Consider the following 13,717-nt stretch of genomic DNA (forward strand, 5'->3'; position numbering starts at 1 on the left):
AGGTGCACCACCACCTGCCCCCACCACCCCAGTACTGGGGTCTTGAAGTAGGTGCTTTCAGAGCCCATCCTCTGATCCATCTGTGGTCCTGGGAAGCCCATAAATGCCTCGTGGTAATTCTTACTAGTTGATGAGCAAAACTCCTCAGATTTCAGAAGGATCCAGTGATCCAAGTGCCCAAGGACTAACCGTCTTAACAGCCACGTGACATGGCCATGTCGTCTTTGTGAACACTGGAGGGAGAGGCTGCAGTGGCAGGCTCATCTCCGAGGGAAGGAGGCCCTGTGACAGCTGGAGAGTGTCGGTGATGAGATGAGGAAGCCAGTTACTGCTGGTGCTCCCGTGATTGCAGCTGGCATTTGTAACCAAAGGAAGAGTCACTGTAGAAGCTAGGAGAGTGGGGGTCGGGCAGTAGTGCAGCTGGTTAAGTGCACGGGCCCAAAGTTCAAGGACCCGCAGAAGGATCCCGGTTTGAGCCCCCGGCTCCCCACCTGCAAGGGAGTCACTTCACAGGCAGTGAAGCAGGTCTCAGGTGTCTGTCTTTCTCTCTCCCTCTCTGTATCCCCTCCTCTCTCTACTTCTTTCTGTCCTATCCAAAAACAACATCATTAATGACAACAATAATAATGTCAACAACAAGGGCAACAAAAAAGAGAAAAAATGGCCTCCAGGAGCAATGGACTTGTAGTGCAGGAACAGGGCCCCAGCAATAACCCTATGCCCATCCCTGTTCGGGCGCCAGATGCCGGGCTAGCTTCACGGGTGGGAGACAGATGTCCAGGGACTCATGGCTGAGCTGGGATGCAGTTCAGTCTTTATTGATGAGCAGGAATGCAGTGCAATCAATCTAATCTCTCTTCATTAGAAAATCCTGTCCTTTATATCTCCTGAGGCGGAAGTGTCAGGTCAGAAGAGGAAGTACATAGGATAGGGGGCGGGGAGAAGGAAAAAACTGTGCAAACCAGTGGGGATTAAACTATGACAAACAGGATGTGACTAGGAGAGGTGGCGGAGTGGAAAAAGAGCACGAACCAGTGGGGATTAAACCAATGCGGGTCTCAGGTAAAGCAGTGATTATGTAAATAGACCACAGCGTTAAGCAATGCAAACGAACCTAACGTGATGATCAAAACAGAAGGGGTCTTAGAAGCAGAATTAGAAGCAGACCAACAACCCTGGAGGCGAAGAAAAAAAGAAGCCAGGAGAGTGATTCTGTGAAGGCCATGATTCCTTCACCTTGAGAAAAAGAAGAAGAAAAGAAAGAAGCCAGGAGAGTGATTCTGTGAAGGCCATGATTCCTTCACCCTGAGGGTTAGCGGTTCCCCACGCTCACCTTTCTGTTTGTTCCTGTGTACGTCACCATCTCTAGCTAAGACCTCAGTGGACATTTTGCGTATTTTTTCTCGCCTATGGAGACATTGTTCCTGGGGCCAGGTGGTGGCGCACCTAGTTGAGTGCACATGTTACAGTGCGCAGGGACCCAGATTCAACCCCCTGGTCCCCATCTGCAGGGGAAATGCTTTGTGAGCGGTGAAGCAGTGTTGTGGAGTCTCTCTGTCTTTCCTTTCTATCTCCCCCACCCCTCTCAATCTCTGTCTCTGTCTACTAAGTACATAGAGATAATAAGTACACACATTGTTCCTTGAATTAAATTGCACATTTAACAGTGGGGGAGTGAGCAGAGGTGGGTTTGGTCTCTGCCACTGTGGAGATCAATAGTGCTCTCTGAGGTCCTTTTTTTCCCTTTCAACTGAAAGAGTAAGATACTGTTTTAGATTCATCCTCTCCTGCTGAGTCCCAGTTTAGTTCTGGTGACATTCATCCATGAAAAAGTGAATCTGAGATCAGAGAATCAGCAACTAAGTATGAGGACATGGAGTTTTTAGCTGCTATTCTTATAGTTCCAGTTCAAATTTGTTTTCTAGGTTAGACAATTTCTGAAGTTATTTTCAAAATAACAGGAGAAATATAAGTACAATGTTGTGTTATTTCCTGGGTTAAATAACCTACATCCACTCATATCACAGGGTGGCAGTCACATGCCGCCTGCTTCCATCTTTCTACCTCAGCCCTGCCTGCATCCTCATCTGGTACAGCCTCCACCTAAGTTCCCAAACTGGACACATCAGGAGAGAAGCAGCAGCAAGACACACACACACACACACACACACACACACACGCACGCACGCACGCGCGCGCAGTGGGGAGGATCTTTCCTACTTTCTTACAGATTCAAGTGGGCAGAGACCTTGCTTCCCTTGACTGCAACATTATTTCTTTTCTTTCTAAAAATACATTTTACTGGGAGCTAGGCGGTGGTGCAGCGGGTTAAGCACACATGGCATGAAATGCAGGGACCCACGCAAGGATCCAGGTTCGAGCCCCCGGCTCCCCACCTGCAGGGGAGTCCCTTCACAGGCGGTGAAGCAGGTCTGCAGGTGTCTGTCTTTCTCTCCCCTTCTCTGTCTTCCCCTTCTCTCTCCGTTTCTCTCTGTCCTGTCCAACAACGACGACATCAGTAACGACAATAACAACGACGATAAACAAGGGCAACAAAAGGAAAAAAATTACAAAATAAATAAAAATTAAAAATTAATATATGTATATTATTATTTTAATGAGAGGGGGGAGGTACAGAAAGAAAGGGAGGAAGGAAAGAAGGAAGGAAGGTAGAGAGGGAGACCAGAGCACTGCTCAGCTCTGGCTTGTGGTGCTGCAGGGGACTGAACCTGGGACCTCAGAGCCTGGGACATGATCTCCTGCCAGTATGTTAGGAAGCCTTCAGAGCGGTGAGTCGCACCCTGAGCACGCCCCACTCTCCCACCTTGTAGCTGTGCCGCTGAAGCACAGAGGGTGCCCTGCAGCTCGCAACAGCCTAAAAGCTGCAGACCCTGTGTTCATTCACCTGGGACACTGCTCTCAGGACGGGAGACGGCCCAGGTCGGAGCCCAGGTCCACTCCCTCCCCCAGTGTCTGCTTGTTCTCCGGGGGCAGTGCCACAACTTCTGACCCAGCAAACGTTGCCTTCTCTTTTCTGCCTCTTAGAGGTTAAAGTCGCAGCCCATGTAACCTTGTTTGGAACGTCAAAGAAATCCACAGTTGTGTTTGTGTCTAGTATATGCCACCAAGATATGGGCTCTTAGGGCTGCTGCCCCACCTTGTCAGGCAGACAAGAGTTTGTCCTTATTGCTGTCACATCTGTGTTCGGTGACAAGCATCTCCTTGGGGTGACCTCCCCGGCTACACAGCCAGAGGAGAAGGTGAATTCTGCTGTGTGCTCTCCTTCCTCCTGAATCCTAGCTGTGCCGGTAAGGACGGTGTGGAGAGATGGGGCAAGAGGAGAATAGAATGCAAGGGCTGGAGGGTGGGAGTCTGTGGACAGGGCTCAGCCGCCGGTCTGCACCGAGGAGAGGAGGAGAGGCAGCCCCACGCGTGAGGGAGTGTTCTGTGTCGAGAAGCCTTTGTTCAGCTGACTCCTAGGTCCAGTCCAAGCCTGATCTCTTGGTCCTCCACTGTGTCTTGTCTTGCTTCCACAGAGTACTCAGGAGTTGGGAATGACAGTGAGACCGAGCCTGTGCCTGTGCCTGTGCCTGTGCCTGTGGCCTCTGCAGGTTGCTGGGTTTTTCTGCTTTGTCTTGTTTTTACCCCCTCTGGTCACTGTCTTGTTCCATTAAAAGAAGAGACATTCATCCCACATCTCGCGTCAAGTGTCCGAGTTGCACTTTGAGCCAGGCACCGTTGTCTGCTGCTTTCTGTTCATGCACCCCACTGCATCATGGGATTCCCTTTTCTGCCCATTCTGAGTCCAGTTGACGTGAAGGCAGTGACTCATTTCTGCAATCCATAAATGGGATTTTTTTTTCTCGTTTGTCATTTTGTTTTTCTCTGATCGACTGTGAGTGACTCCCTGGTGATGTCACAAGGAGAAGAGGGTCACCTCATGTCTCTGGGTGACTGAATAGTGAGACAGAAGACTTATTTCTGAATTTACAGATCTTGATCCCCAGTGTTGATTTATACTGTCTTATTTCTTTTTTTTTAACTTAAAAAATCTTTATTATTGGATAGAGACAGAAATTGAGAGGGAGGGAGAGACAGGAAGGAGAGAGACAGAGAGACACCTGCAGCCCTGCTTCCCCACTCGTGAAGCTCCCCCTGCAAGGACCTGGGTCCTCGCGCACCGTAGTGTGTGCGGTTAACCAGGTGCACTGTCACCTGCCCCCTGCGCTGTCTTATTTCCACACCGGCGGTGAGACAACCTGCTAAACTTGGTCTCTTCTTCATCAGCTGAAGGAGGAGGATTGATCTCACTTGTTTGGAGCTCTTTGTCAGGGGTCTTTTTCCAGGTTTTGTTTTCCCGTGACGCCTTCACTGCCCAGATATCCTCTGTCACTGGAGACAGCAAGGCCTTGACACTGGACGTTCAGTGCAGGCGGGGTTCTGGGCACCCCCTTTGTCTTGTTCAGTCACCCCCAGGTCTGTAAGCAGCCCTGGCATGCGCAGGTAGAGAAAGTGACCCAGACTCGGCCTGCCCACCTGGCAGGAGCAGACACTGCAGCACCACCCATCCCCCGAACTGGGGAGGGCGCGAGGTGCAGGGCCTTTACGACTTGTGTCGCCCAGGCTGTGGGTGAGGGACCCCCAGTCCTCTTTTCTCTGCGTGCACGAGCATAATGCATTTCATTTCTTCATCGCGCTTCCATGTCGACTACAAGGCTAACTGGACTGGCATGAACTAACCCGCATGTCCACCCGCAAGCCCCCAGCGGTGACACAGAAGGAGCAGGAGTGTCTGGCTGTGTGCATTGACCCTGTCTCTCCCCACTCCGTTCCAAAGGTGGTGACCTGCACATGACCCAGTTCTTCCGTGGTAACCTGGCTGGCCTGACCATCCGTTCTGGGAAACTCGCAGATAAGAAGGTGATCGACTGTCTGTACACCTGCAAGGAGGGGCTGGACCTGCAGGTCCCCGAAGACAGTGGCCACAGCGTGAAGGTAACCGTGCAGTCCACCTGCACACTGCCAAGCTGTGCCTGACCCTGGCCGTCATCACACCTCTGACACCAGACATGTATTTTCCTCTCCCACACCCTGTGGTTCCCCAGATGCCTTCCAGCTCAGTTCAGTTGTGACACTAACAGCTTCAGACCTCACCCCCAGAACCCCCGAGCTGCACGTGTCAGCCCCACCTCCGCACCTGGCTCTCACCCACACTCTGTCACAAGTTCCCACAATTCTCTGCGGCCAGTTGCAAGCCCCCTGCTATACTTCACTGAATTCTACCAGTATATTGTCAAGGACTCGGCCCCAGAAGAAACAAATTCAGGAGATGTATGGCACAGGGAGGGGGTGGGCGCGTGGAGCCCCCAGGCCTCCTCCATGCCACCTCAGTACCCCCGTGCGGTCACTGACCGGCACTCCAAAGGCTGGGACACAGACAGCTGATCGCATCAGCAGCCAGTGGCGGCTGGCTCAGTATTCAGTATATGGCTCCACCCCCTCCAGAGTGCAGGTGGGGGCTGAACGCCCAGCTCTCTCTAGCTCATGGCGGGTTCTTAGGCAACCGGCCCCCATCTGAAATGCCTAGGACCCCACTAAGAGTCAGCTGGTTTGCATACTTCTGGTGTGTTTGGAAAAGGCCTGTCATGATGGTAGTCAGAGATGCTCCGAGCTCTCAGGAAACTCCACTGGTTTTAGACACTCATTATCAGCTGCCAGACATTTTTTGTTGTCTGTCAGACCCTATTGCATCTGGGGAGCCTGCCATTATATAAGAGGGCGTCTGTTGCGCACAGGCTTACCTGCCCCCGGCCGCCAAGCCAGGCGGATTGCAAGCTGACCCCCTTTGTGCAGTGTCAGTGGTTTCAGTTTCTCCGCAGTGAGAACCGTTTGCCTCGCCTCTCTCCCTCTGGCATGATTGCAGATCCAGGCCGACCCCAGCCAGTCAGCATTGACCTTGGAGGGAGAAGACATTGGGGAACTGGAAAAGGCCATGCAGCATCTTTCTTACCTGAACTCCAGACAGTTCCCCACACCCGGCATCAGGAGGCTGAAAATCACCAGCACGGTCAAGTACGTGCAGACTCTTAACACTAAGCCTGTCTGCTCAGTAGCCCCCGAAAGCCAAATGTGTGTTTAGGTTTGGAAAATGACTTAGACTCCTTTTGTAAGGAAAAGAAGGTGAACATTCTCGAATTGCTGGCAGGTTTGAATATGAGGCCGGAGGGGGGCAGGTTAGTAATGCTTGGAGCATTTGACACCCCCCCCCCCAAAATCCCAAAATGCCAGGTGACAAATGCCTTGTCCGTGCGGTCTCCACAGCCAATCTGCGGCCTGACCTCCCCTTCCTGTCTTCATTCTCCACGGGCAGGTGCTTTAACGAGGCCGCCTGCATCTCAGCCCCTCCGCTGGACAGCTGTGTGGTGGTGCTGCAGCCAGAAGAGCCCAGGATCAGCCTGAGTGGCATCCACCACTTTGCCAGAGCAGCTTCTGAATTTGAAAGCGCAGAGGGAGTCTTCCTCTTCCCCGAGCTTCGCGCCATTAGCACCGTCACAAGAGCGGTGGGGCCTGAAGGGGATGGAGATGAGGACCCCACAGGTGACAGCCTGTACCTGAGCCAGATGGCTGGAAACCTGGGGGAAGAGGCCCCGGGCCCCTGAGCCCGCTCAGACGTGTGCAGTGCCCTGCTTCCTGAGTGAACCGCTCTGCCCCTGGAGTTGGTCTGTGGATGGGCATGAGTTTGAGGGTGCGGTCAGCCTCCCTAGCTCCGTGACCTCTGCTGTTTCTGTTTCTGGTTTAGTTCAAGAGTCGCTGGTATCTGAGGAGGTTGTGCATGACCTGGATTCTTGTGAGGTCACAGTGGAGGGAGAAGAGCTGAACCCTGAACAAGAGAGCCTGGAGGTAGACATGGCCCGCCTGCAACAGAAGGGCATTGAAGTGAGCAGCTCTCATCTGGGCATGACTCTCACAGGTGAGAGGCTGCAGCTGGTAAGTGGGGGCCCCGATCCTGTCAGCCCCCTGCCTCTGAGGGGCTGGGATAAGAAGTTTAACCACTGCTAGTGTAGTTACCCAGGTCCCTCTGGACAGGAAGAGGATGTAGCCTTTAAAAAATTTTTTTTTGCCTCCAGGGTTATCGCTGGGGCTCAGTGCCTACCCTACGAATCCACTGCTCCTGGAGGCCACTTTTTCCATTTTATTGGATAGGACAGAGAGGGAGAGAGAAAGATAGACATCTGTCAGACAGTAGCACAGCGGGTTAAGCACAATTGGCACAAAGCGCAAGGACTGGCGTGAGGATCCCGGTTCGAGCCCCCGGCTCCCCACCTTCAGGGGAGTCGCTTCACAGGCGGTGAGGCAGGTCTGCAGGTGTCTGTCTGTCTCTCCCCCTCTCTGTCTTCCCCTCCTCTCTCCATTTCTCTCTGTCCTATCCAACAACGACGACATCAATAACAACAACAATAAAACGACATGGGCAACAAAAGGAAATAAGTGAATATTTAAAAAAAGAGAGACTGCTTGTAAGGCGACCCCCTGCAGGTGGGGAACTGGGGGCTCGAACCCAGGATCCTTATGCCGGTCCTTGTGCTTTGCTACCGCCCGGCCCCCGGATGTAGCCTTATAAAGAGGACGCTGTCCTTGTACAGTCTGTAGACGGGGGCCTGCTTGCATGCCCTCTCGAGGGAAAGTGCTCCTCACACTGTTCCCTCAGGCATCAGAAAGCAGCGGGCGTAGCCAAGCCTGGCTCTTGACCTCCTCTTGCCTTAGCTTGTCCCCTTCAGCACCCCTTGTCTCTCCTCCTCCGCACAGGCGTGGGCACCATGGCCAGCTACGAGGAGGCCTTGCATCTGCTGCGTTACCGGAACTGGCACACCAGGTCCCTGCTCGACCGGAAGTTCAAGCTCACGTGCTCAGAGCTCAATGGCCGCTACGTCAGCAATGAGTTTCAGGTGGAGGTGAGCACAGGGCGTCACTGAGGAGAAGGGGAACCGCGTGTGGTCCCCTCCCATCCACAGGTGCCATGTTTCAGAGCGCTCGTGGGATCAGCCAGTGGGGTATGAGCAGACGGCCTTCCCGCACCAGGGCTGCGGCTGTGTCCTGGGCGACGTAGCCGGGCGGGGTGCGGCACAGAACCTTTTCAGTGGGCTGCCTCAGCCAAGGGTCGAACCCGCCTGGCCTGGGGGGAGTTTCCTGCGCTGGTGATAATGCCCCAGACGCCCCTAGAGCAGGAACGAGCTCGTCTCAGAAGATTGGCACTGCGGCCACCATGGCCTGAGGGCTCTAGTCTCCTCTCACGTCTCCTCCGCCGCTCTGGCCTCTGCGTCTGGACAAGTGATTCTCTCAAGTTGGTCTGCTGTGACCTCCCAGCAGCGGACTCGCTTCAGAGCCTCAGGCCCCAGAGGGAGCAGCTGGTCTGAGCCGGTCTGAGCTTGCTTCCCGCACGGCTGTGGCTCCAGGAGGGGTGTGGTGGAGGCTGGAGTTTCTCCAGCCAGGGGTGGGGAAGGACCAGCAGGGCTAGGCCCTCCTGCAGCCTGCTGGAGGTGTGTTTGCGAAATACAGTGAGGAAGCCTAGTAGAGCAGGGGCAGCCCTGGGTGTGGGGCACCGGCAGATCACTGGCAGTTTCTCGGTGCCCACCTGGGCTGTTCCCATGCTGCCTGGGGGTGCGGGCGCTGGCTGCGGGAGGTTGGTTCTGCCCTCCTCTACACTGCCTCCCCTCTGCTGCAGGTGAACGTCCTCCACACGGCCAGACCCGTGGAGCACGCCAGCCACATGGCCGCCCAGCCGCAGTTCGTTCACCCTGAGCACCGCGCCTTTGTGGACCTCTCAGGTCACAACCTAGCCAGCCCACACCCGTTCGCAGGTAGGACTGCGGGACACACCCTCCTCCTCTCCCTGCCCAGAGCGCTTGTTCAGAGCAGTCGCCTGCCACACCATCCCAGACTACCTGGGGGGCGGGGGGTCTCACCACAGGCTGTGGCTGAAGCCAGGTCTGAAGTCTTTGAGCACTGAGTGCCCTCGCTGGGTCTCTGTCAGCCGCGTGCCCAGCAAGCTGTGGGTCTCGGTCTCTGTCAGCCGCGTGCCCAGCACGCTGTGGGTCTCGGTCTCTGTCAGCCGCGTGCCCAGCACGCTGTGGGTCTCGGTCTCTGTCAGCCGCGTGCCCAGCAAGCTGTGGGTCTCGGTCTCTGTCAGCCGCGTGCCCAGCACGCTGTGGGTCTCGGTCTCTCTGCAGTGGTCCCCAGCACGGCGACTGTGGTGATCGTGGTGTGCGTCAGCTTTCTGGTTTTCATGATCATCCTGGGCGTGTTCCGGATCCGGGCTGCGCACCAGCGCACCATGCGGGACCATGACTCGGGGAAGGAGAACGAGATGGACTGGGACGACTCTGCCTTGACCATCACTGTGAACCCGATGGAGGTAGGCACGGCCCTGTGGCCGGCATTGGCTGGGCTCAGAAGGCAGCTCGGTCCTGCCACCTCCCCTCCCGTGGGCCTCGTGCAGCTGCACTGAGGTGCGGGTGCCCCCATTTTCAGGAGCGTACCGGCCGCGTCCCTGTGAGCTCTCCCTGGCACAGGCCCTGCGGGTGCGGCCCGAGCTCAGTCTGGTGCAGCACCACCCGGGGCGGCCCGGGAAGTGAACCGGGGACCCCGGGAAGTGAAGGACAGCGGCCGGAGTCGGGGTGGGGCCGGGCGGGGCTCACGTGGCCGTCTCTGTCAGACTTACGAGGACCAGCACAGCAGTGAGGAGGAGGAGGAGGAGGACGACGAAGAGGAGGAGAGTGAGGACGGAGAGGAAGAGGACGACGTCACCAGCGCGGAGTCCGAGAGCAGCGAGGAGGAGGGGGGGCACCGGGCCCGGCAGAGGGGGAGCCAGCCCCAGCAGCTGGAGTGGGACGATTCCACCCTCAGCTACTGAGCCGCCGAGACTCCCGCCACCTGGCTCTGGCTCGCGTCTCAGCCCAGCCCAGGGTCCACGACATACAGAGTCCTGTGGCCAGCAGGTCTCGGACCTCCCCGTCGCCCACCCGTGCTTGCTGTGTGGGACCATAGACGCCCCCACCCACCCCAGCCCAGCCCAGCCGAGGCCTTTAAGTTATGTGAGAGCTGACACCCGCACTGCCCCACCTGCCCGCCCCGTGCCCCACCGCCCCTCTGGGAAGGCTGCGCCGGCTGGACTCCCTGCCCACTCTCACCCGGTAACTTTTTCTTTTCCCAACTAGTGCATGTATAAAATGGCAGAATGGGGGTTAACATGTAGCTGATGAACTGACTTTTTAATATTTTGTAAATAAACCGGGACTCCCGCGTCCTCTGTGCTAGTGTGCCCCAGGCCTGGAATGTGAAGTCGGAGCATCGAGGCAGGGCAGTTCCTGTGGGCCCTGCTCGCCAGCGTCCCGGGCTCCTGTGCTTCCGGCCTGCGCTGGGGCACCGGGCCTAGACGTGGGCGCCCCGAAGGTGAGGAGCCCCCTGGGAGGCTGGAACGGATAGGCCTCCTCTTGGGGTTCCCTCCTGGGCTCACCTGGCAGAGGGCCGGGGTGTGGCCACCGCTCACCGTGCACGGAGCCGGGGCCTCCCTAGAGCCGTTTCCTGCCGGCACAGTCTGCCTGACACTGGACGGCGGCTGCCCGGGTGCGGGCACGCAAGGCCACCTTGCTGGAAGGACTCGCCCGCTAGCTGGTTTGCCCGCAAAGGGCCCGCAATCTGCTTTCTCCTCCCCGGAGCCCCAGGGCTAGACCCAGCCTGGCGAGGAGGCCACAGGTGTGCGGGAAGGTCGGGAAAGGAGGAGCGGCCCCAACTGCACTGTTTCCAACGTGCACGTGAGATTTCTCCATCTAAAGCCGAGGGGGAATGATCTGAGTTTGCAGATTCCGCCAGCTGTCCCGTGTCCTGTCGCCACCCTCCCGTGAACTGCACCGGAGCTGCCGCGTAGCCGGTGGGCAGATGCTACTGGGAGGTCGAGGCTGCGGGGCCTCCATTCCAGACGTGTGTGGACGATAGGTCCGAGTGTGTAGCCTCAATAAAGCTCGGTTCTAACGCAGGGAGACTGCTGCTGCTTGTGTGTGTCCACCCGGCACCCTTGTTTCCTCGGGAGACAAGAACGTGACGCAGAAAGGCTTTTATTCCTGTGAACCTGCTTTCACCAGTGACTTTAGGGCTCACAGAGTGTGTCAGTGCTGAGGAGCCCTTCTTCCCCAGACAGGGCTCACAACACAGTGGAAGGCCCTTCCCTCCCTCCTCTCCCCTCCCGCCAGGCCCAGGGGCTGCCCACCCAAATCTCAAGTGCCGCGAGGAGGTAGGGTACCCAGCTGAGTAGCCACAGGCGAGCTCCCAGAAGGCAAGAGGCGGCTGCAGGCCTCACCTGGGCCAGGTGTGAACACCAGACTGCCTCCTACCGATCCCAAGCCTGACTGCATCGGCACCGAGAAACTTTCTTTTGCTGTTCCTGAGGCTTCACTGGCCCAGGCCAGTTTTGCAGATGGGTGGGGGAGACTGACAGACCGCAGCACCAAAGCTTTCCCTGGCAACATGGGGCTGGGCTCAGATGTGACCCTTGGCAGACCAGGCACCTCCCAGGTGAGCTCTGCTGCCGTCCCTGACATCCCTGTTTGTTTGTGGGGACAGAGGGGGTGCTAGAGCACAGCTCGGCTCTGGCATACGTGGTGGTGCTGGGACCGAGCTCTGCTGCCGTCCCTGACATCCCTGTTTGTTTTTGGGGGCAGAGGGGTGCTAGAGCACAGCTCGGCTCTGGCATACGTGGTGGTGGGACTGAGCTCTGCTGCCGTCCCTGACGTCCCTGTTTGTTTTTGGGGGCAGAGGGGGTGCTAGAGCACAGCTCGGCTCTGGCATACGTGGTGGTGCTGAGACTGAGCCTGGACCTGGCTGAGCTCCAGGCATGCAAGTCCAGGCAGCTGCTGTGCCCTCTCCTCCCCACTCGCTCTCCGAAACTGTGGGCAGGCAGCTACTCCTGCCCCTCCTAGCAAGGCCCCGAGAGGCTGGCAGTAGAGCTGCTGATGTGAGGGCTTCCACAAGCCAGACTCCGAGCCTCCGCCCATGCTCGCCTGTGGAGGGGGATACCTGCATCTCCTGAACTCAGATCTGGAGCTGTTTGCCTCGCCTGTGCCCCTGCCTAGTCTCCGGTGCCTGACCGCTGTCCACAAGCTCTCAGAGGGCGCTCTCCTCCCTCCCCCAGACTGCGGGGAGAGGCTCAGCTCACTACGCTCCCACCTGCCTTTTCCTTGCTCCGTTCCCTGGCTCCATGCCCAGGTGAGCTCAGTCGAGCTCCGGCCTGTGTAACTGCCCAGCCAGGTGGTACCTGAGACTTCATGGGGGCCGGGGGCCATCCTGAACCACAGAGGCCGAGCGCGTAGTCAGGCTATCTGGCTCTCTTACCCGCACACCGAATCACGTCCACAGCCCAGAGGAGAGAAGCCTCGAACCCAGGAGTTGCTTTCAAAATGGCAAGCAAGATTCCCTGACTTGAGAGGAGGGTGCCCAGGCTTCCTCTGGGAGCTGCCCAGAGCTCTGTCAACAGAGCTGAGGCGGGGGAGGCGTGGAGGGGGCTGCTGGGCTGAGCAGGCTTCCTCTGGGAGCTGCCCAGAACTCTGTCAGCAGAGCTGGAAGGGGGAGGGAGGCGTGGAGGGGGCAGCTGCTGGGCTGAGCAGCCAGGGGCCCAAGGAGCAGGGAGGCTGCCCCACAGGGAAGACCTCGGAGTCCAGACCCACCAGCTGGGAGACTTGAGGGCACGGTCCTGGGTGAGACTCGGCCTCGAGATGCCCACCTCGGCACCGTCTCACCAAGGCTGTGATCTGGACGGACGGAGAGACCGGCCCTCCCCTGCACAAAGGGTGCAAGGTCCTTTTATGGCTGCTTCGTTCCTGAAACATGTCAAGTCATAAATAAGTAACCAGTGTAAACAGAAGGCCGCGCGCAGATGCTCTTTTCCGTGGGCCGCGTTCAGGCGTCCGGACCCCAGGGGCTGAGGCTGCCTGTCTGCCAGTGTTTAAGGCCTGTTTTTCTCGGACCCAGGGTCTAGAGGGGCTGCTACTGCCTGTTGTCTTTAGACACGTTGTGGGCCAGCCAGTTCACTTTGGTCTTCCAGCTCTCCCGCAGGGCTTCGTTAAACTTCACTCGGAAGTGTTTGAGGGCCTCCTCCTCTGTTTTTCCCAACGCCAGAGAGTCCTGAGGCGAAGCACCAGAGCCTGAGTGGTGCGGCTGGGCCCTGCCCTGCTCCTGCAGCACTTCCTGCCGCCAGTACCTCCCCAATCCTGGACATTCTGATCCCCCCCCCAAAAAAAAAGAAGGCTTGCCAGCTAGTCTGACTTGCCCTTAAAAAGATGCCAAATTGGACCACAGAGAGCCTAGTAGGCAGGATAAGAGCTCTGCCTTGTTCACAGCCCAGCTTCAAGCCCCAGCACCACATGGGAGGTTCCCTGACACCAGAGAAAGCTCCAGTGCTATCTCCCTCCCCCAGAAAGTGGCTTAGGAGAAGTGAATCGTGTGTACACAAGGCCCTGGCCCCCAATGAGAAAGATGCCAACTTACGGCAGAGGTCTGGACCCCAAAACACTTGCAAGGAGGAAAGGGGAGGGGTCTGGGGTAGGGGGGTCTCATTTCCCCACTGGAAACCAGGGGAGGGAGGACCCTTGGCAGGGCTGGTGGTCCGGCCCCCTCAATACCACCCCACTCCAGGGCCTATGGACTGGGAGGACAGGAGAGCCCTGAG

The 13,717-nt window shown here is 57.3% G+C and overlaps 2 protein-coding genes across 8 annotated transcripts in view; one reads left to right on the plus strand and one right to left on the minus strand.

The window, feature by feature from the left end:
• Positions 1-11,032, plus strand: part of CLSTN1 (calsyntenin 1) — a 132,436-nt gene extending 121,404 nt beyond the window's left edge. For 2 of the 4 annotated variants that reach the window (XM_060170937.1, XM_060170938.1), the window contains 9 exons: positions 3,537-3,611; positions 4,838-4,995; positions 5,924-6,072; positions 6,371-6,597; positions 6,800-6,970; positions 7,807-7,952; positions 8,723-8,858; positions 9,228-9,412; positions 9,713-11,032. In XM_060170937.1, the coding sequence (XP_060026920.1) occupies positions 3,537-3,611; positions 4,838-4,995; positions 5,924-6,072; positions 6,371-6,597; positions 6,800-6,970; positions 7,807-7,952; positions 8,723-8,858; positions 9,228-9,412; positions 9,713-9,910 (1,445 nt within the window). In that variant the 3' untranslated portion in view covers positions 9,911-11,032. The remainder of the gene's footprint in view (positions 1-3,536; positions 3,612-4,837; positions 4,996-5,923; positions 6,073-6,370; positions 6,598-6,799; positions 6,971-7,806; positions 7,953-8,722; positions 8,859-9,227; positions 9,413-9,712) is intronic. The other 2 variants (XM_060170939.1, XM_060170940.1) reach the window with 1 other exon arrangement.
• A 63-nt stretch (positions 11,033-11,095) lies between these two features.
• PIK3CD (phosphatidylinositol-4,5-bisphosphate 3-kinase catalytic subunit delta) overlaps positions 11,096-13,717 on the minus strand; it is a 70,872-nt gene continuing 68,250 nt past the window's right edge. For all 4 annotated transcript variants that reach the window (XM_060170933.1, XM_060170934.1, XM_060170935.1 and 1 more), the window contains one exon: positions 11,096-13,173. In XM_060170933.1, coding sequence (XP_060026916.1) covers positions 13,036-13,173 — 138 coding nt within the window. In that variant the 3' untranslated portion in view covers positions 11,096-13,035. The remainder of the gene's footprint in view (positions 13,174-13,717) is intronic.

This window comes from Erinaceus europaeus, chromosome 13 (genome assembly GCF_950295315.1).
Source record: "Erinaceus europaeus chromosome 13, mEriEur2.1, whole genome shotgun sequence".
NCBI classification, from domain to species: domain Eukaryota; kingdom Metazoa; phylum Chordata; class Mammalia; order Eulipotyphla; family Erinaceidae; genus Erinaceus; species Erinaceus europaeus.